Here is a 22,739-nt window from a genome sequence, read left to right as displayed (position 1 = left end):
ATTTGCAAATATACGTCTGAGCTTCCTGTGCTGAGAGATGCTGTATGAAGTTATACAGTCTTTTCATTAATACATTGCTTCTGTCCATTCATAGCTCTGTCTGGCTTTCTCTCTTTGCCTCTATCTGCTTAGACAGTTGAAGGCTGAATCCCACAGCTGCACTTCTGGTAACTTTTCACACCTGTTGGGGAAACAACACACTCACTGTGGGCTCAGCCATAAGGCAGAGGATGCATCAGTTCCACTGTTTTAATGTGGTTGTAACGAAGGGCCATACGAATACATGAACAATGTGTTCTCATTCCACCAATTAAAATTTCTAAGTAGTACCACTGGGGGCTTGGCACTACATACTGCAGAGGACATCTTGGTATCCATGGCAACACCTAGAATCTTCCTCAACACACGGACACAAAAACAGTTCAGCACAACTTGTAACGGCTTCTCATGTGACCTTATGCAACACATAAAGATAGATACTGAGTTTACTAAGTCAAGATGCTTATACCTGATTTTTTCAGTAATATTCAGGATCTTTGAAATAAGTGTCACTGTTAATTAGGGCATTAATTATGGAGTTTGCATGTTCTCCCCATGTCTGTGTGGGTTCTTCAGGGTACTCTGGCTTCCTCCCACAGTCCAAAGACACTTACAGATACACTAATTGGTGACTTGTGAGTGTGAATGCTTGTTTGTCTCTATGTGCCCTGTGATGAGCTGGCAGCTTGTCCACGGTGTACCCCACCTCTTGCCATAAGTCAGCTGGGATAGGCTCCAGCCCCACCGTGACTCTGATGAGGATGAGTTAAGATACTATAATAAGTTATAGATGGATGGATGTTAAGTTCTAGGAAGAATTCCTGGTTTTAATAAAATATTGTTTTCATCAAGAAAATGACCAAAGTAATTTGTTAAAAATCCTTTTATTATTAATAAAGATAAAGGTGAAATGGCTGCTCATCCTTGAGTTTTTAGGAGTTAGATATATTTTAAATGACAGCAATAACAAGCTGGTCAAATTCTCATTACTTTTCCCATTTCCACATGCGACCATGTTTGCAGCTGATTTGACAGTTTTTCAAATAGCCACGAGAGAGCAGGGGCATTTAACAAAAGCAGCGTGTTGGGATGGGACTCAGAAAAGCTAATCCCCTTCATGAGGCAGCGGAATAATTCCTTCTTATCTCAGCAGAAAGGACTCGGACACGCTGATTTCTAATATGCCGGAAAAGAAAATATGCATACAAATGCTCATCTCATTTCATAAAAGCTGTATCACTGGACAAGGTATTGAAGAAACCATGTTATACAAAACAGACCATTTGCACAGCAGTTCATAGTTTCATTCTTTAATATTTACAATCATACCTTTGCCATGATTACATAAATGTGATTACTTCTTGTAAGACTGGCCTCTGTTGTTTACAGCAGGCTTCACAAGATGGTTGATGTAGTGTTTCATTTAAATGTGCTTCCTTTATTTCACACAGACATGAGTAGGTCAGTTACAGGTGAGAGACGGACATAAAGAAAAATCACACAGGGTCTGATTAATGGAGGTGGAAAGTCAATTAAACCTGTTGTTGGTACAGAGTTTTCTAATAAACAGGAAATGCAGATGGAAGAGAGGGTTTATTCATAAAACACAGGGGAAAAACTTCACTGCATGTTAGCTGGTGTTGTGTTCCTCAACGCAGAAAACCCTCGAAACACTGATCTACCGAGCGAATGATACAAAAGTCCATGATAAAGGTGCTTGTCAGCTACAACAAGAATATGATTGTAATATACAGTACACTTTCTGATTATGTTAAATGATAACTATACACAGAGGCATATATTACTCTTGCAAACTATATAACTCTTATAATATTTGTATTTGTGCAATGTTCAACGACAACTTACAACAATACGTTTTGGCAGAAGGAAAAGTTTGAACTGTTTCGTGGGAGCTCTGGGAGGAGGCGAACGAGAGAGAGAGAGAGAGAGAGAGAGAGCGGCTTTCAGTGCTACGAGATACAAGGCCTATGTACAACGATGTTTGGCAAAGAGGAGACAGGTCAAATGCACCAATTAGAAAAATAATTTGTAGAACAAATTATGTAGAAAATAAAATAAAAAATAAATTAAGTCCTTTGAAAAAATAAAACACAGCAAATAAATGTGTATACAACTTTGTTCCACTGATGCCTGTGAGTCATTTGGCTACTACCTTGGCATGACCTTCTACTGTCTACGTGTTCCAGTGTTAAGATTCTTGATTCATGAAGTGCTGGAGTAAATAGGCTATATAGTGAAATACCATGGACACAAAATCCATATATACACCTAAATATGCATATGTACAACTATGTTAGGTTGTAGATATGAATAGACAAAAGTGCAAGAACTAGTGGGGTTAGATATAAGAAGTCTGTTTTGGTTAATAGAAGAGAAAGACTAGCTGGAAGGGACTGAACCTATTATTGAAGAGCTGGTTATGAACACATGTTCAAAAACATTGTTTTATTAACTGTTGTGCTTCTTGATGCTTGTCTTTGGGAACCAAAACAAAAAAACGTTCATACCACTTGATATGACAGAAATAAAAAGAATCTATATATGTGCAGGGATCTTGATAAGAAAGAGGATAATAACAGCCTGCCTGCATGTGTTCTGCTGCGTTTAGTCATGAGAAATTAAAGGCAGTGACGACGGGGATGTTTTTTTTTGTTTTGTTTTTTGGAGCACACTGACATGCGACAGTGTTCAAGGAAAGGCCTGAGCATTGTTCAATCACAAAGCATCATCTTCTCACTGGGAAACAGCTTCTGTTTCTTGCTTTTTTTTCTGCTGGTGTTGCCCAAAAGAAGAAAACACAGTCTATCACCAACTTCAGACTTGCATGATATCTACTAGCGAGAAATAGAGCACTTCCAGATTTGGTTAAAAACACAGAGTTTAGAGAGTTTAAGGTAGACAGATCAGGGAAAAATCAAATTACAGTTTTTATTCACTTGTAGCTTGTGTTTAATTTCTTTTTTAAGCTGTATTTCAGCAGGATAGTCTCTTTATAGATTTATTTTCTCTCTAGAAATTGTTTTTGTAATCATTTTTTGGGATAACTAGCTTATTTTGTCTAGTAATTACACTTTGGGGGGCATTTTGGGGAGGTTGGATTGTTTTTCATGTAAACATTTTTTTCTCAGATTTCTTCTGTCTTAAGCTCTGAATATTCCAAAGTACAGACAGACTCTACAGACTGTAAAGTGTGCATTGCAGCTCTTTGTCCACAAGTAGTAGGCGAAGTCTAAGCAGGAGCTGTGTCTGCGATGTCTCCCATCGCCTACTGCAGATATCTGTAAACCTTAAAGCAGTGGTTGCCGGAGTCGGCAACGGCCACATGTCCATCTGAGGTGAGGGCAAGGCCCTGCGGGCCGTACAGTGGGTCTGCTGAGGTGTTAATGTAAGACAAGAAGGAGCCTGTGCTGTCAAACACCTGAAGTAGAAAAAGCACAAAAGTTCATGTTTAAGAACAATTGATACCATTAACAAAATGGACAACACTCAGTTATGTAACCCTTTCCTTCAAGAACTTAAATATGGCAAAAACTATATTGGTAAAAATAAGTTCATAGTAGTGAACATAACCTATCTCACCTGTATTCTACTGTTACCCCAGTCAGCTACAATGATGTTTCCATTGGCGTCCACAGCCACACCAGTGGGAGCATTAAACTGGCCGTTGCCTTCACCATGAGAGCCAAATTTGAACAAGAACTCTCCATCTGCACTGTACACCTGGCCAGTCAAACACACATTATGTCTACATCTAGAACATATACATACAGAGATAATTCAGCATTTGAACGCAGGACAAATCATAGCTCACCTTTACAGAGTGATTGTGAAAATCGGTCACAATGATTTCATTCTTGTTGTTCACTGCAACAAAGTGTGGACCTACATATGGAGAGAGAGAGAGAGAGAGAGAGAGAGAGAGAGAGAGAGAGAGGCAGGTTATTGAGGAACTTATACTTTGGGTGGTTCCTGTAGTTTCCCTTCACTGTTAGTAGGCTGTTTAAAACACAAATTCCAGCTAGTCGTGTTTGAAGCTGCAATCAGATGGTTAGCTTCTCTGGTTTGCCTCGAGTATTCCCATGCACTCAATGCTTCAGCTAGAGTTACATAATCGGTTTCCTGTTTCTCCAGAATGATAAAGCGGCATTAAAAATGAATATTCTAGAATATTTGGTTGTCTCAGATCTGATGATTTGGGTAGCTATTAATGTGAAAAAATAACGTAACAAAGTTCATTAATTCTTTCATCACACTGATTGTCTTGGTTAGTATCATGGAACGAAGCTGGCACCGTGAAAATCATTCACACTGATCATTTTCACTTCAACCATTTATACAAAAAACATGATGCATGTGACAAAATGTTCATAATTGTAATAGCAAGTGATTATTACAACGTCCGTGTACTTGTAGATCTCTGATCATCGTTATACAAGCACGGCGTGAACCAACAACTTGAGTTCTCAGGAGGTCAGACACATAATCAGGGAGTCGGGTTAGACACAGGGCACTGCACTGTGGGATTAGGGTTGCAGCAAGGCCACACTTAGTACTTACTGAAAACTGAGCCAGATTTATTTAAGTTTGGGCCAAGTTTTTCTGGATTGAAAAACAGGAGGAAGAACAGAAAGAAAAAAAAAAGTTTGTCAGAGATGAAGGATAAGCAAAGAAGAAAATAGAGTAAGGGTGGTCAGCACAGGCGCAGTTTGCAAGGGGGGTGGGTGGGAAGTCACTGCATCGCCTGGGGCTATATACAGGCTTATATTTTAGAACACAATGTAACGTGTGATGTAATGCACTGATCTGTGTTCAGAAATAGAACAAGAACACAAGCAATAGGTTATTGTCTTCTCAAAGACTGGCAGTAAAAGTGCCAACAACAAAAAATGAGTGGAGGAACACGACAGGCTTAATGTGGTGACCACTGCTGGGTTGCCTACTCTCATGGCATATTGAGTGCGATTATTAAAGTGTTGCTGAGTGTTATTTTTATTCCTCGCTGTAAGTATCAGACAGTGTTTGGAGAATATATGTGAATTATGAATCATGTTATCATGTAGAGCAGTAACATTTGTTATTGACTGTCCTGAACACTGGAGAAATGAATGAAAGCTGCAAAACATGTTGCAGAACACAGGATACATACAGTATTTTCTATTGTCACATATGATGCTAAATATGTGAAATATCATGAGGGGTTTAATTTAAAATCTGAAAGACGTCACTGACAGATGGGCTGTTGGTTGAGGATTGTTAACAGCTCCCTATCAGTGCTTACAACACGCCTCCTGTCACGTATAAAGGCCTCCTTCTCACCTGCAAACTGTCTGTCAGACGTCCCCCTGCCTCCGAACTTAGTCACCAACTTCCCATTGGACTGAAAGATGAAGACACAGCAGGCCTTGTTGTCCACAGTGATGATATGTCCGTTCTTATCCACAGCCACACCTTTAGGACCCATGAGCCGGCCTGCACCGATCTTATTCTGGGAGGGAGGAAAACGTAGAGGATTTTATCAGACTTACTTAAGAAATGGAAAGACATCATACCTGTCTTCATCACTGTTGCTAATAACAAGCATCGAGCTCTCACCTTGAACTTTCCATCAGAGGAGAAGATGCTAACCCATCGATTGTCATAGTCGGCGACCACAATGTCACCGTTCATGTCCACAGTGACGCCCGTTGGTCTCTGTAGTTGCCCCGGAGACCGACCTCTGACCCCAAAGCGCATCTTGAACTGGCCGTCGTTGGAGAATACCTGCAATCAGTGCTTTTTGAGTGAAATGTGTCGCGAACCTACGTGAGCACACATGGTTGCACTGAAATGCAGTTTCCTCTCTGTGTCTGTCTCACCTGTATGCACTGGTTGTTGCTGTCAGCCACCACCACTCTGCCGTTACAAGAGGCTGAGATTCCCTGCAGATTTGTGAACTCTCCTTTTTCTCTGCCCCGGGTACCTGACAAAGACGTAGTCACACACTCGTTAATATGCCGTTTGATGTCTTCACCTTTCTCACAGTGTGTAATGCTTCATCGTACGTTATCCCACCTCCCAGGCAAATGCAGCGTTAGGTTCATGTCATGAATGAACTTGCAAAGACTTGAAAGATCTGCTTGAGATAGATAATTCTCCATGGTGAGAATGTTGCACCTTTATTTACTTATGGAAGTCTAACTATCTTGGCTTGGCAGAGACATTGCAAATAGGCAACCACCAAATTAATTACATGGCATCTATATTGGTTTTCTGCTTTTCATCATATGACAGCATGCTGCAGGCTGTGAGCGCAGTGGAAGTCACTCCTTCTATCAGGTCACCGCACGTTGGTTTTTCGTTCTACTGGCATGAAATTAAAACAGTAACTGGGTCGAGAATATTTTCTGAGGTCACCGAAGGGACAGTGTTAAATCTTAGTTTGTTGTCTTATCGTTACCATGGTAACCAGAGTCAGAGGATAAGTCTCTCTCCCTGAGCACAACAGATAAGCCTTTACGTAGTCAGATAAGAATGTCAGACCACTAAGGGTAAACACATTTCCTTTTGTTTGTAGATCAGTGACTAACTGTCACATACCGTATACTGTAGATGCATTAAATATGACCGTTTATGGACATAGAGTAGTTGTGGCACTATTTATGGACGAGCCAGAGAGGGGAGCTTCTTAAGATTAAGCTGAAAAGATAAATCTTCCATTCTCTGTGATCTCCTGTGCACTGACTGAACTGACCATGATCAGTAAAATTCTCCACAATCTAAATTCATAGTTAATGGAATAAAACATGTAAATAACTAATAGGCTGTCTTGACAAAGGGCCGTTTTTGGTTTTCCTGCTATGATGTAGTGATGTAGGTTTGTATCTCTTTCTTACCCACTCTGTAGATGAGCTCATCTTCAATGGGGTTCTCCTTTTTCTTGGTGGTGCTGTACATGCTGGAAGGCCGTCGCACTGCCTTCTGCCGTATGTGTCCCCCCGTTCCGCTGGGAGACTTCACCCTCCTCTTCACGTCGTCGGGGGATTGGGGGACATCTGATGGCTTGACCACCCGCAGGCGGAACGGGCTGCCACGTATCGGCTGGCCGTACAGCAACAGAGAGAACGAGTACTCTCCCTCAGAGCGTATCGTGTAGCCCACCTCATACGTCCCGTTCTTATTGTCTGCTATCTCTGTCTCTGCAGCACGGCTCCCGTCAGCAGACGTTATCTCTGCTTTTAAAATAGCATTTCCTGTCCGCACCAACTCCCCATCCTGCAAAGAGAGGTCACTGATTAAACTTCAGACAAAAATAAATCTGTTGTTCAAGCAGTGTGTGCAGGGATGCAGCCTCTAGGGCAGCACTTTGTACAGATTTGTTTTTGATCATGACAGTGCCTGTTAATGGACTTCTTGAAATAGTGTGACATGAATTTGAAAGGCTACAAGCTTCACTCTATACATTTTGCAAACAGCAGTGAGGCTAATTGATTTAAAGGCAGTACTTTGTCTTTTGTTGTCACAGTAATAGTGTGGTGCTGCCCGGTCGCTGCATGCCGGAGGCCCTCTCCTGTGGCGACGGAGGTGTGAGCCACAGCTGCTGTGGTGAGGAGAACACCCAGATTCTGGATGGAGCGTCGCAGACCTTCAGTCTCCACCTGGAGCAGATAGCACACAAAGAAAAAGGACATATTTTATATACGTATCTGAGACCGAGGGCTGGTTCCACAGGAGAGGAGGTGAAGGCTCTGACTCCCATTCTACTTTTGGAAACTGCAAGTAACCCTGCACTTTGAGAGCATGGTGTTCTAGTGTGGTAATAGAGTACTAGGAGTTCTTTAACATTTGATGGTGTCTGACCATGAAGGACTGAGTTGGTGGAGAGCAAACTGGAGTGAATATTGAACTCAAAGTTGTTAGGTGGCCAGAAATACAAGAGCAATGAGATAACAACTAACACAGAGGCTGTTTGTGAGTGTCTTTTGGAATAGGACAACAACTAAACACACACATATTTATAAAAACAAATTTCAACTTGAGATTATTGGTGACATAAATCATTTGAATCAGAATAAACAATAAACAGGCCATACCTGACAATCCAGATGTGCATTCTGATGTGGTCTCTCTGGGAAGTCATGTCTGGCCAGTGCTGTCACCCGCTCACTCATCTGCTTCTGAACTAGCAGCACCTACACTTGCGAGGCAAACATATTGTACCCTAAGTCATCATTTTCCCATTATCAGTTATGTTGCGAGAGTTCACATCCCGCCACGCTACTGCAACACATTCATTTTGACAGCTGTCTCCCACATGCAGTGTAACCTGTTTGTTAGCTCGCTTCTACAAATTACAATCTGCCAGCCCACCTCGGTAGCGCTCCCATGGCTGAGAGCCTGCTCCGTAAAGCTGCAACTGCTCTGAATGTGTTCCTTCCCCTGGAGAAGAGATGAAAGCTGAGCCTGCAGGACCTGCACTCAGGTTAAGTGGAAGATAAGGAAAAAAGGGGACACGGAAAAAAAGAGCAAGAGGAGAAAGAGAGGAAGATAGAGTGGAAAAGTCAAAATCATTAGGTCAGCAGTGAGACATACAGCAGGTCTTGTAAAAATGCATGTGCATGTTTGAGCACCTTACATGTGCACCTGTATTAGTGCATGTACTGCACACGTGTGTGAAGGTGTGAAACAAAACTAACCTTCTGCTTCGTGCTGCAGATGTTCTCCAGGTCTGTAATGAGGGCCGTCTTGCGCTGATGCAGCGCCCGTTCCAACTCTTCAAACGTACTGGCGATCTCTGCCACCGCCTCAGTCTTCCTCTCGTTCAGCTGGCGAGAGATCTCGGTCACCAGCTCGATGGCTGCTGTTAGCTGAGGGAGCCTGCAAGATGAAAAAATATACACCAGCATGTTTTGACATGGCAGGTACAGCACAAACATAGGTGATCTTTGAAAGCAGATGCCAAATCTGGGCCAAACGCTTTTAAGCTTCCGAACCCCTGATGTGAAGGCAATATTCTGAAAGCTTTATCAAAGCATCACCTGCTGTGTATGGCATCCAGCTGTGTCTTCAGCACAGCCTTGTGCTGCTCTACGACGTCCCGCAGAGGAACGGTCACATGTTCCCGGTGCTCGCCCTCTGTGCAGTCCAGACACATGGCTGTCTCACACGACTCGCAGTAGAACTCCATCACCTGCAGAGGGAGACAAACTGAGTTGACAAAAAAGCTCACTCACTCTTGCTGGGCGTTAGGAATTTAAGATTGTGTTTGTTTGTTTTTTTTTACATGAATTATTGCTAAAAGCTGATGATTTTGGTGAGGTGTGAGCTGAGGCTTCTCACCTTTCCCTCGTGGTTTGGGCAGCTGAGGGGCTTCCCTGCAGCTGCAGCACTGACTGACTCCAGAACACTGCAGGCCTCCGGCCGTGAGCACTCGGGGTCTCGTTGAAGGACCTGGTCGAAAACATTTTTTCATTCAGTTGTTTTTCAGTGATCGCAACTTTGTCCTGTTTCAATCTCTTGTACATTCTTGTACTTCTATCCTTTTGTGCACACTCCCTTCAATGCATTCATCCCCTGTACCCCAGTGCTAACCTTAATCATCCCCTACATGCCTTGACGGAAGCCATACAGCCTTGAATTGAAACTCTAAAAAGAGACCCTCTAAGAAGAAAGGACTGTCCAGAGTTACCTCATTCTACAAAAATGTCCTCCCTCAACACCAAGAGCAGCACTACAGAAGCACACACCCTCCGTCCCATTTCAAGTACTGTTTGTAATTGTTTCAAACAATCTTTGCTGTCGTTGAGCTCGTAATTGGTTTCATCTGTGTTTTGTTCCATGTAATTCACGTCTAACCTGAAGTAATAAAGAGATTAAGAGTCAAACCTCCATAAGATTAGTGATGAAGAAGTTGTTCTGCAGAGCACAAACTCCTTTCTCTGGCAAGATGGACGTCTGTCGACACACTGGGCACGAGAGTGTCAGAGACTCCGGGGGAATGTAGTTCTGGAGACAGCTGTGGGGAGGGAGTCATCAAATGAATTAGAGAATAAAAATCTACCTGAGCTTTTCCACTTTTCTGCGTATAATCGTTAGTCACATTCAATTTAGCAGCACAGTGGAGAGAGAAGAAGAGAGAGACACTAAAGAGAGCTGTCACCTCACCTACGTAATTAAGAGACAGTGCTTAAATAGTGTCCCTGTCACAACAAATAGGGGAAAAGTGTGAATCCGAGTCAATCTGAAGGACCTGCAGCCTCAGGAGGAAACATGCACACTCTCTCCTTGAGTAGGTTCATTTATGGCAAACTAATCTGCCTACGAGTAGAGACCAGAGACCCTTGTCTCATCCTGAGAGCAGTCACACATCCATATCACTAAACCCTTAAAGGCTGAAAATTATATTGAAATTGAATTGAGGTTGTTGTCCAGCCTCGGTTGCCCTTAGGACTGCCCTTAGGTCTATTTAACATCAGACACCTTCAAGCCAAAACTAAACCCACAGTCAGCAAAGTTCAGCTGCAATATGCAGATTACACTGCACTCCTGGCCTGCAGCCCAGCTGCCACCCAGCATGTGCTGTACCAACTAAAGTGACTGTTAAAGCAACATTGTGTAACGTTTTTTTTTAACATAAAATAACAGATTTGAAGTCATTTTGATGTTACAATGAATTATAATCAGGTGAATTATGTCTCTGTCATTCCTACTCTGTGTCTGTATGCTGTTTTGTGCTGCTAGTACAAAGTACATAACTTAACATAAGTATTACTAAATATTAGTGCCAACTATTTGACTGATTTTGGTGAAACTGGATCATATTTTATGGAGAAATCGTTTTCTGGTTTTCCCTCTGATGTCCTACGGGTGCTGCTCATCAACTTTTTGTGATTTATTGACTTTCCTGATGGACAATACAGTAAAAAAAGCTGCTGTTAGTTAATGTCTGCTCAGTTTGTTAGCAAGAATACCCAAAGTGTGAGCTCAGAGCAGTGTCCCGTAAGGAAGTGGAGGTTTTTAGGCCTGCAGCACGGGCACAACATGGGTGCCGGCGGGGATTGGAGCCAGTGTCATGCCAGAATCAGAGCTGGGCGAGCAGGCAGAGTAACCAGATTCAACAACCTTTATGTATGTAATAACAGACTCTATAGAGGACTTTGACGGAGGAAGCTAAGGTGAGAAAAGGAGAGAGTGACCAAGCAAGAAGTTACCAGACTAGAGTAAATCTAGGACTGACTTTCAGTGGTTGGTGAGAGCTTGGTGAAATAAAAGACTGAAAGACAGACGCCTTGCTTGAAGTTTTTGATGATAAGTAACCTAATAACAACAAATACACACACAGCTGTCCATATTTACCACAGTGGGATTACAATAAAGAAAAATTTCTGTGTAATGTTGCTTTAATGTTGCAAGAGACCTGATGAGGATAAGTCTCTGTTGTTGTAGTACACAAGGATGTCGGGCAGCTGCCTGGGCTGCATGCTAACACTGTTCTGTTTTATTTATGACACCACACAAGCTTGTATCAACCGAGCCTCGGTAAACTGCAGCCGTGAGCTTTTGAGAACAACTGAGGGCTTTAACAAAAGTCTCTGTCTACCTACCACTGTGTCAACATCACTGAAACGCTCTGAGGCCTGGGTAAATTACTGTTGCTTTGTCAGACACACAAGCAGCTGGGGACCACAGGCTCAGTCAGTTATGTGGTGAAAGAGGCTGTGATGAAGCCTCGACTAATGATTATTTTCATTGTTGTTCGATTTATCTGTCAATCTACACTTCATACATGCTTCGATTAGAAAACAGTGATTATTTTGAAAGAAAACATGATGATTCATTTTCTGTCAGCTGCCTTTAATCGATTAATTCATGATTATTAAACAGTAGTATAACCCAGAGCAAACTCATGATCCTAAATAGTAAAAAAAAACAAAAAACACTGACATACCCAATGACAGATTATGACAGGAAAATTAAAAGAGACCCGATTCCAGGCCAGTGTGGGTTTGCCAGCCCTGCCCTAAGATCCCTAAAACTACATCAAGCAATCTGGTATTAAAACATCTGTCTGGCAACCTCATGTATAGCTCCAGACAAAAAATCTGTTCACCTCAGCAGGGCTCCAGATCACATGCCATCCAGTTAAACCGGGGATTAAACTTGCCCTCCAGTGGGTAAATGCCTCACACACTGCATGGAAAAAGGGTATTTATTGCATACTCTACGTAACTATTCAAAACTATTCCATAATTTTTGGTTTGATCACAGGTTTACAGGAGTTAACCTGCCTGAAATCCCAGTTATCCTCTGTACCTCCTAACATGCCTCCCTCGTCATTCTCCATCCTCCCACCCTGACCTGTGACAAGCTTTCCAAATGCCACCTCTGCTTGGCTCGGCACGGAAAGGCCCCGGTAAGTACTGCCTGAGGGGGTGTCATCTTTCTGCGGAACTGTAGATTGAAGCATTGTAATTGTGTCTCCCAACAATGGGCCTTTTCTTAGACTGCAGTCCCTGATGCTGAGGAATGCACTTATCCCAATGGAGTTGGTGAGCAGTGCTCTAATTGTGGGTAGGGGTTTGCAGTAGATGAGGTTCCTCTATTAGGGAACATGTACAGTAAATATGACAAGAATTATCTGGGAGGATAAGTACTGGCAGGGAAGGAGTTACAGTAAAAAGTGTGCTGTCCTACCATCTTTTCATGGCCAGAAAAAGCTACAGGTAACAGGTGGCGTGCAGACACTTTGTGTCAGGTTTAGCTTCAGGGAAGTGTAGGTAATTAGGACTTTTGCCAGTTATCATTGAAGTACAGAGCACAAATGTTAGTTACCTTTCACAGAAGGTGTGCAGACACGGCAGAACCTTGGGGTTGCGGTAGTGATCCAGACAGATGCTGCAGACCAGGAACTGCTTGTCTATCTGACGCACCACAGGGCTGGTGCTCCCAGCCTCACGCTTTGCCATGGCAGAGGACATTTAAAGCCACGGACAATGACAGCAGTTAACCTGTAGAGAGACAAAGATAAATATGAATATTTTGTCTAGAAAAACCCTGCAGCTAATGCTCAGCAGACCTACAACAGGAGGTACCAGGATCCAAAGTTAACAAAGCTGTTTAATTCCTTGATTTGCACAAAAACAGTCCATTGTTATGGTGTTAATACCAGACAAAGGCCAGCTGAAAGAGAACTGTGTGAAAAAGAAGCATGAAACAGTCTTGATTGTACAGCCAGGATCAGATGTAGACAAACCAGTATGTCCATATGTCTGGCTTTTGATCAATATCTCACCAAACACCAAAGCAGGGAAATAAAAGAAACCAGAGATGACTGTTATTACTGATCCACAATAATACATTCTGGACTCACAGGTCCACAAAAACATTCTAAAAATAGTCCACACTCATGATGCACGGGACCTGTTGTGGTAGTTACATACACACATGAACTTTACACACACACGCGCACACATACGGTATGTGCCTGAAAGCAGAATGTGCTGAGTAGCATCTTTGTTGCCTTCTATTTGTGTTTGTCACTCTCTTTCTAAGTCACTAGTGAAGTTTCACTCCTGCTGAACTTTGTTTAGGTTCATACTGTCATCTACCAAAGCCATGACCGTGATGCTGTTCTGTCAGTGTATGAAAGTGTTTAATCATGTTCAACTTCTACAGTAGCCCAGAACAGACAAACTAAACACTGACTCTAGATGAGACCTTTTGTGTTTTTTGTGTGTTTCAAGCAATAAGAGTATAAAGAATGGACAGAGCATGAGTGCGTCACTCACAGGTTTACGAAGAGCCATTTTAAAGCTGCTGAAAATATGCAGTTCTGGCCTCCGCCATGTTGGCTGTACTGCCTCTTCTGCCTTTCAGCTAATGTGGACCTGAGGCGGGCCAAATGATGCCTAGGTGCTGTAATAAGCTATCTTTAATAACACCTACCTGTCAATCAAATCAGTAACGCTCTTAATTCTGCATGACTTTAAGCCTTAATATAATCTGAACATGTGAGTTGTATATAAATTCACCCTCAGTACAGTTGTCATGAACGGGGAAATTAGCTATAGAGACCAAAACAGTTTTTTGTACCAGGCTGTAAACATGTGAAGTTGGACATTTTAACATGGGTGCTTATGGAGGTTGAAATGTTCTGTAACCAGCCTCAAGTGGCTGCTCATGGAATGAAAGGCACTGGCTTTATTTCCTAACCATGAAGGTTGCCGGTTGGTTTCAAGGCCACCGTAGTTTCTCCTTCATGGGAAGAAGAAGGTGAAACAAGAGGGTTGCAATCAGCAATTACACCGCACGATGCCACTAAATTCTGGTTCATTAAATAACATACTAAATAAACGGTCACACATACATTCCTGGAACAGCAGAGAAACTACACATTATATAATCTCATCCGTTCTGGCAGTGCGGCTGCAAGGTATGCATGTTCGGCCTGGCAACACAAACTAGTGCCGTTTCCAGGGTGGCCCACTTTCACATTCATCAGCACAAGTCCAAACACATATGGCATAATAATTACAGTGGTATGTAAAAAAAAATGCTACCGCAGCATGTTCTTGTTGCTATGCACCAAGTGTGTATATGAAGTTTGAATGAAGATCAGGAGAGCAACGCGTGAATCTCAGTTACAAAACGCAGACATGCCACATGCCATGTGATGAGAGTGAAAAGGCCACAACAACATGTCATGTCATCCGGTGGAGAACAGCTTCATCTAACCTGACCTACACCTTCAAATTGGCACCTTTGATACATACCCTATATGCCATTTTTATCTCTGTGTTGCTAACCGACTTCCACAATGTAGTTCAACCACATTTCCTCAGTAGGTCAACACATGTATTAATTATATATCAGACACGGACGTGCGCTCGTACAAATTGTAGGGATGAGTGAAGCGCAGCGTGTCTCAAACAAACATGAGACGTGCAGTAGTTATGAACATTACACAATCAATGACAAACACACTGATAATCATCATCATCCCCCCACCAGACACTCTCCTCATCTGCACATCTGTCACTGGTGGATCTAACACACAACACTCAAATCCTCTGTGCCCCATCTCTGCTCATGTTCTCATGTCCTATTGTCAGTCGTCGCCAATTGCATGCACACAAACACACACACACACGATCTAATGACACACACGTCACAGTAGACTGGGAGAGGACAGGTCACTTCTTAAGCTACCAACCATGGGAACCACATGTCACACACACACACACACACACACACACACACTGGTTGGGGATCAGGCAGGGTGTCACCGAAATGATTACTCGTAAATAGCTTTGTCGAATTTTTGTCTAAATCTAAATATGCTTTGTTCTCTAAACACTGCGCTTAAAACTGGCACTTCAAGAGTATCCAGTTGTGTCTGAAAGGAAGCTTGAATGTCTCTCGACAGAACTAAAGAAGGATCAACTACACTGTGTGTTGCATACTTCAGTACAGTTCTCACACTTCTCTGTCATTCTCTTTCTGTCCTAGAACACACTGATACTAATATCATCTGTAGTGACGTCTGTCTAAATTTAGACGCGTGTATTAGTGGGTAGGCGAGGAAGCAATGACAGTAGAACTAAAATAAGACCAGAGGTCTTAGGACTGCTCCAGAGTGAAGAGCCCGGTGTCCATTTGTTTACTGGTGGTTATATCTGAACAGAAATTAGAATTCTTTCTCACTGAGATGCACGAGGGGACGGTGCTCGTGTGCATGTTTAAAGTTCTAAGCATTCAACAGACTTTGTTTTAACACACTCCTAAATTCATGTCAAATACTTAGTTTTGATGCTCCGGTCTAAAACCACCACGATCAGTTAACTTGGCAAGTTAAAAAGTGAGTGCAGATTTTCAGAATTGAGGCTCTGCATTTTAAAGGCAGCGTGGTGAGATGAAGCCAAAACCAGGCAGGACTGCAGGAAGCTTAAAAAAAAAATGATTTATGACATGACACATCCTGCAGAGAGCTGTCAGCTCATGCCATCAAAATGAAATGTGTTAGAATTCCCCTCGGCCATTATATGTGCAGCACTAACAGCGGTGATGTCGCCGGTGACCTTACCCTGACTAATTCCTCAAACTCTCAGGATTACAGTGTTTGCATGTGTAACTAATTGTTTTCGTGTCTCTGTGTGTTTAAGTGCATGCATGCAGAGTGTCTGTGTGTGACAACAGGCTAACACCCGTGGAGTTCACTCACAATGAGTCCATTCAGCGCTGCTTTCACTGGAAACAAAAGTAACAGTTTTCTTTGTCTCATTCAGCACTGAGACCTCTGCTGTAAAACAGGATCCTCGCAGCTCATGCGGATCTCACACGTGGGAACAAAGTGTGGAGAAAATTAAAAGTCTTTTTTTCCAGTTCAACGGGAGGGTAGGTTTTTTTAAAGTGAGCCCTCTGCTCACTGTCACACACCTGTACAGCACCAATGAATATGTGCTGACAGCTTGGACAAACATACAGACTCACACACTCTTCTCTGGTAACAGCTGTAAAGTCATGCACACACACACACACACACACACACACACACATGTACCATGAGGACAAACACACAGAGAGTTGACAGAAAGACTACCTACTGTCAGAAAAGTAGAGTAGATCAGACCATCTAGAAGGCTCCATGGCAGCTCTGTGTTAGAGAATCAGCACACGCCCTGACTCACACATGCACGCCCACTTTCCCCCCCACAAGCCCTGCTGACCACTCTCTTCCTTTTTCCCCTTCCCTTCTCTCGCTTTTCCCTTTCCCATGCAGCACACTGAAAAAAAGGCTGGACGGGGATGACAACAGAGAGTGGGACTGTAAATGTAAAGTCCCTCCTACTGTCAGTGCTGTTTACAAGCATGAGCTGACTGGGTAACCTCCTACTGCCACGCTCCGATTGGCTGGGAAACTTAAACTACCGGGGACGAGGCATTGCATCATGGGCCAACAATTTGTGCTGGCCAGAGGGAGTAAGAGGTAAAGGCTGAAACACACACACACACACACACACACACACACACACACGCACACACACACACACACAGAAGAAGAAGAGAAGCCCAACTGTCAACAGTCTTGAATCCAGGAACATATTGCTCATAGGGCCTTAATCTGCTGCATGATTATTTAATCTGTGTAATGTGTGTGCATACACAGTACTGTGATGATTAGCTCCTAGTGACAGGAAGCAGCTGATGGGTGAGGATCATCTGGCCTCCAGTTATAGATATGAAAAAAATACATCATTACTTAACTAGCCAAGTACACACACACACACACACACACACACACACACACACACACACACACACACACACACACACACACACATCCAGGGCAGCCAAACAAAACATAGTTATATAATTCATGATGTCACCTTTAAAAAAACTTGAATTTGGAACATATGCCTCTCCGCCTTGCACCATAGTATCAAATTACACATGTGCAAAGAGTAAGGCACACTCTTAATGCTGGAAAGGGGATTAGCATTTTAAATTTTAAGTAAAACATCCTCTCACAGGATGTTTTTGCACCCGATCCCTTAAACACAGGGTCCATTTGAAGCGGTCAGAGTTTAATCTGGAGCCAGAGGTGACGACTTAATGACAAAACCATCAATCCACAGTTAATCTGTGTGGATTCGGTCGAGCTGTGTCTCCTCCCTCCTTCCCTCGCATCCAGCTCAGCTTTCCCACCCTTGCCGATGCACACCTTTCCAAAAACCCCATCATCCTGAACTCACTCAGGTCAGACTGCTGGTGTGGGTGTAACAGGAAGTAGAGGATAAGAGGATGAAAATGCCACCGAGGCAATCAGCATCTGCAGCAAATTCACTCCCGCATGCAGACTACTGTGGCACTGTTCTGCATGCTTTTATATTGCTGCAGCCTATTAATATTTTCATAGGAACTACTGTGGTTATGAAACTTTTCTACTTACACCTGTTCAACAAAAGGTCACGCTTCACACCCATTCTTCCCAAACCCCCACAAACACAGAACAATCTAATAGGAAGTGTTGTTTTGGTGCTCCGCAGTAAGTAATTAGAGAGAGGCTCTGACATGACCAATAAACCAAATGCAGCAGTCCGGTGTGGGCAGCCCTTTGAAGTAGACTGTTGTCATCCCTGCAGTGAGCGCTCCACAGCATTATTGGTTTACTGCTGCGCTTTCTGCTGAAACAACAGTTTTATCAGAATCTACGACTCCTGCAGTTATTAAAGGAGAGGAAGATGAACCACCGGTGGATCCCGTGATGAGTCTCTAGAAACTAGAGCACATAATATAATGATGGTAGTGTACGCAGCAAAAGATTATAATCAGAAAATAAAAAAAGTAATTGTGTCAGATATTTTCAGATACATTATGGTTCGTTCCGCTACTACACAGTTTGTCCTTTGATAGTAAATAAAAAGACTGCAGCTGCATATGATTCAGAGTCCATATAAATCTTGGAGAGGAACTTTGGTGTGAGCTAAACGCACTGCAGCAGTTAACTCTGCAGCTTGTGCAACATAAACAACCGAAAAGAAACCGTTGTGCCCCAGGGTTGGCGTGAGGTGGAACAGTAACAATGATGACAGTAATCATAGTGATGTCCTCCAAGAAATCCAAACAGAAGCTCCACACCCACCTCTGGCTGGTGTTACATTTTGTACTTTGTGGAAGTCGCACGGCAGAGAACGTGACAGGAAAGGTTCTGTAAAGAGCAAACGTGAGTAACAGGGGTAAAGGGGGCTGCTGTGCTTGTTTGCAGTCAATAATGCACCTGCACTCTGTGCACACACCTGATGCCTTGGGTTTTGTTTTTTTTTGCTTGATCTTGCATTTTTTCTTTGCTTCCCCCTTCACGATGGAGCATCCTCATGCTTCTGCCTGCTGTGCTCTGAAACCTCGTGATTGGCACGGATAGACAAAGTAAACTCGGAGGGGGAAGAGGTGAAGGAGAAAAGGATTCAAGTGCTGATGAGGTGGAAGAAGAAGAAGAGGGGATTCACTGCATATACAATCACACACACTGAATAGAGGCTCCTGTAACAGAGCATGATCCTGATATCTCGGAGCCACCATGATTGTGTTGTGAGAGTCACTCACACACATGTACACGCTCACACACACAGTCAGCTATTACAATCTGTGTTTTACTATAGCCCATCTCCCCCTTTCCTCCTTAGCTGCTCAAGTTGCACCAATCATAGACAAAAACACATGGCCATACCTCACTGTGAGGGTCTGAACCTTCATCAAACGTGTGCGCAGTAGAATGCGCAGCCAGAGCTCAGAGAAGGCATGTATGGAGCAGCCTGCGTAAGCCTCGTTAGTATGCTCTGCAGGCCTCCATTCTCCTGCACGGCTCAGTCTTAAGCCTCCACATACATATAGTTCTATATATAGAGCTATCACTTCTCATCCCCTTCACACCACTGGCAAAGGCACGTGCACTGTGCTGCACACACACTGCAAAAAAAGTGCAGGGATCCTCAGATGACCAGCATAGTAATGACTCAGAAAAAAACATTTACTCCTTGTTCCTCCCTGTGCTGCATGTAATGCACATATTACACATCTGACCTCTATGTGCACATTAGCATTAGCATCCCAAATCATTCCCATGGTATCCTCAGGGTTACAGCGTGTTTTGATGTGTGATTATATGCAATAAGAGAACGGAAGGGCAGGATTGACGTGCATCACTTTGTGTTTTATGAGGCAATCATAATAACTACAACATAAAGACATCAGACAGACACACCAGGGCTTTACACACATTTCAAACTATGCACTTGTAAGCAGCTCATAGTAAACACTCAGATCTACTGTGCATGCAAATCACTGATTGATTGATGGGCTGAAAAAAAAAAAAGAAATACTGAAGCTTCCTTCCAAATGGCAGCTACCCAGCTGGCCCCAGGGAAAGCAGGTGTGTGAGCGCGAATTGTGTGCTGAGTGCTCAGCTTTACACAAATATTCCTATCTGCTCTACAGCCCCACAAAACAAATCAGTTAGTCTTTAGGAGCACAACAATAAAAATCAGTGTGGCAGTGTAAAGATAAGTGAAACTAAGGAGTAAAAGTGTCTCTGAAATTAATAAGTCATGTCTTAATATTTCATTTTGTCACAGTAATAAAATAAACCACAAATAAAATGTGTGTTTTGTGCCCGCTGCAGTCATAGAAACATTTTAGCTCCCAGCTCTCATTTACACAAACAGAAGTTCATCAAGAGATTTGTGAGTAACATCAAGGCGGACATCATAACAACTCCGCTGAGCCTTGAGAGAGAGATGCACGAGCAGCTCAGATGGAAAAGATACAAGCTTCTACACATCTCTTACGCAGAGGTACTGTGTGCAGCACGCTGTCAAAACCTTGATATTGGTCCAAACTTTTTCTGCTTTGGATATGAACGTGGTAAATGGACTTGTATTTATGTAGTGCCTTTCTGATCTTTCTGATCTGCTGTCCAATCAAAGCACTTTCTCAACACATGTCACATTCACCCATTCAACACTGACGACAGAGGCTGCCACGCGAGGTGCCAAGTGCTCGTCAGGAGCGGCACAGTTCAAATATCAAACACTTTGTCTCGGCATTCGTTATTCTTGCATGTGTTCTTTGCATTGGCAGTTATGAACAAACATAAGCGTATTACATAATCCACGTTTTGAAATGTATATTCAAAAATCTGGGAGTGAAATACATTCAAATATTACATGACGCACAGATTCATCACCCTCTTTCTTATCCTTCCCGACCCTCTCCTTCCCCTAGCACAGAGAAATATTTTAGTGAAAGAGGAGCATGTGCCACAGGGTAGAGGAGCTGATCCTGAAATAATTTGTTTCTTTAAATAACTGTGGGAATAGACGCCTTGAGCTAAACATACGTATATTAATATAAACACCATGTCACATAGCGAAATAGAACTCTGGCCACAGTGATGTTTCAGTTAGGCTGGAGTTCAGACCTTCCATGTCTTTGAGTGCTTATTTATCAGGTACGTGTGAAGTTAAGTCAGATGAGAGACAAATATCTGGAAAACAAACACAGCAATCACAACAGAGGAATAAAAGCACTTAGCTGTGGGCGTATTGAAACACACGGGCTAAAATCAAACATGATGAAGCATGTCTGAGATTAAATATTTTTTTTATGTAACTGACCTGGAGTTTTGATTTCTCTTCTCTGGTTGTACGGAACAGAATAATCTGCCTCACTGTGGAAGTCTGGAGTCTTTTTACATGCTGCTCATTTTAATCAGAAATCATGAAAAAAAACATCATCGAATTGTAAATATGCATTAGGGCTCTGAAATTCATTTACTTAAGGGGATTAGAAATTCCATGGTTTGTCCGTCATGCTGATAGGTCAGCAGATTTATGATTCTATGAGTCTGGTAACCTCTGCATTTGAACCAGGAGGGCTAGAAACCACATTCTTGGCGGGCAAAATAACAGAAACGCCTTCCAACATAATGAAATCCAGCCTGGCAAGGCCTCGAAAAGTCCACAGGGTTGAATCAGCACCTTTCTGAGGCCACATCAACACTGAAATGCTTCACAATGGTAACGATTTTTGCAGACTGATTGCCAGAAATTCTATAAACGCAAATCATGCACTGACCATACACTTGTGATGCCATATTCAGCCTAGTTGAAACATCAGATTGCTCCCATGATGGCAGAGAAAAAAGCACAGAGGCCTGTCTGCTGACTAACATGTTACGACACACACACATTTATTACGCACAGTCCGCTAGCAAGGATGATGAAGTGGATTACAAACATCGAGGAGTGGTACTGTGTCTTCGCACAGCGGGACTGACTGACATAAGCGCAGCTAAAATTATCAGCTTGGCCCGATCTGAGGCGAGCTGGGCAGGAATGTGTCACAGGAACCCGCCTGTATCAACATATTAACACACGGCTCACACGCAAGCACCCATGACCACACACACAGACACGCAGGTGCACACAGGAGTGTCGCTGAAGCATGTCAATGTGAAAGAAAATGCACAGCGAATCAGGATTAGCCCGTACACAGGCACAGAGTTCAGTCAGACGGCCGCACGTGTCAGATCTGTTTCTTCTCTGCACTCACCGCCTGATGATGGCGGTTTATTTTTTATTTACTGAGATTTGATTAAAGCTGATTACAAGTGGTTTTACAGTTTTAATTTGATCCCAGAATAGCTAAGCGCTCCAATGCATCCTCATTAATCCACAGTAAGTGGCTAAATTACAAGTTGTCTGCTCATCTAACCTTCTTCCCCCTAAATACATCGCTTCATGTTGTGCCTTAAACACTGACTACACTATGTTTGCTGGGGATAGTGTAACCAAATTTTGACCAACTCCCATCAGCAAGCTATTTGTTTTATTAGCACAGACTGGTCGCAGCATTGATTCTCTTACATCGAAACTCTACAGAGAGCTCTACAGTGAAGAGAATTCAGTTTTATGGTGCCAACAGAAACATTCAGTGCAAATGCTTCACATATAGTACACGCATGCCTATATAAGGGGAGACTGTGCGTCCTTGAAGAAGTAATGAACCAACACATGGCTGGTTCAAGGATTACTGTCAGGACAGTGAACTCAGGAGCGTCATAGTGTGTTGTTTAAACAGAGTGTAACTAATCTATCCTTCAGATATATTTACATAGAACAATGGCCATACCTCACCCAAAGGGGAAT

General features: G+C 42.9%; 1 protein-coding gene across 4 annotated transcripts in view; it reads right to left on the bottom strand.

Moving 5' to 3' along the window:
• Positions 1–1,333: 1,333 nt before the first annotated feature.
• trim3b (tripartite motif containing 3b) overlaps positions 1,334–22,739 on the bottom strand; it is a 31,209-nt gene continuing 9,803 nt past the window's right edge. For 2 of the 4 annotated variants that reach the window (XM_019270437.2, XM_019270435.2), the window contains 16 exons: positions 12,868–13,043; positions 9,922–10,051; positions 9,376–9,486; positions 9,075–9,226; positions 8,733–8,913; positions 8,407–8,508; positions 8,130–8,228; positions 7,542–7,694; positions 6,933–7,311; positions 5,916–6,019; positions 5,653–5,820; positions 5,377–5,545; positions 4,618–4,659; positions 3,872–3,942; positions 3,640–3,780; positions 1,334–3,478 (listed from right to left, as the gene is read on the bottom strand). In XM_019270437.2, coding sequence (XP_019125982.1) covers positions 3,326–3,478; positions 3,640–3,780; positions 3,872–3,942; positions 4,618–4,659; positions 5,377–5,545; positions 5,653–5,820; positions 5,916–6,019; positions 6,933–7,311; positions 7,542–7,694; positions 8,130–8,228; positions 8,407–8,508; positions 8,733–8,913; positions 9,075–9,226; positions 9,376–9,486; positions 9,922–10,051; positions 12,868–13,013 — 2,301 coding nt within the window. In that variant the 5' untranslated portion in view covers positions 13,014–13,043 and the 3' untranslated portion in view covers positions 1,334–3,325. Of the gene's footprint in view, positions 3,479–3,639; positions 3,781–3,871; positions 3,943–4,617; positions 4,660–5,376; positions 5,546–5,652; positions 5,821–5,915; positions 6,020–6,932; positions 7,312–7,541; positions 7,695–8,129; positions 8,229–8,406; positions 8,509–8,732; positions 8,914–9,074; positions 9,227–9,375; positions 9,487–9,921; positions 10,052–12,867; positions 13,044–16,637; positions 16,834–22,739 lie in introns of those variants that run through there. The other 2 variants (XM_019270436.2, XM_010738750.3) reach the window with 2 other exon arrangements.

This window comes from Larimichthys crocea, chromosome XXII (assembly GCF_000972845.2).
Source record: "Larimichthys crocea isolate SSNF chromosome XXII, L_crocea_2.0, whole genome shotgun sequence".
In the NCBI taxonomy this organism is placed as follows: domain Eukaryota; kingdom Metazoa; phylum Chordata; class Actinopteri; family Sciaenidae; genus Larimichthys; species Larimichthys crocea.
The sequence above is the reverse complement of the archived record's forward strand: the minus strand, read 5'-3'. Positions and strand labels throughout refer to the sequence as shown.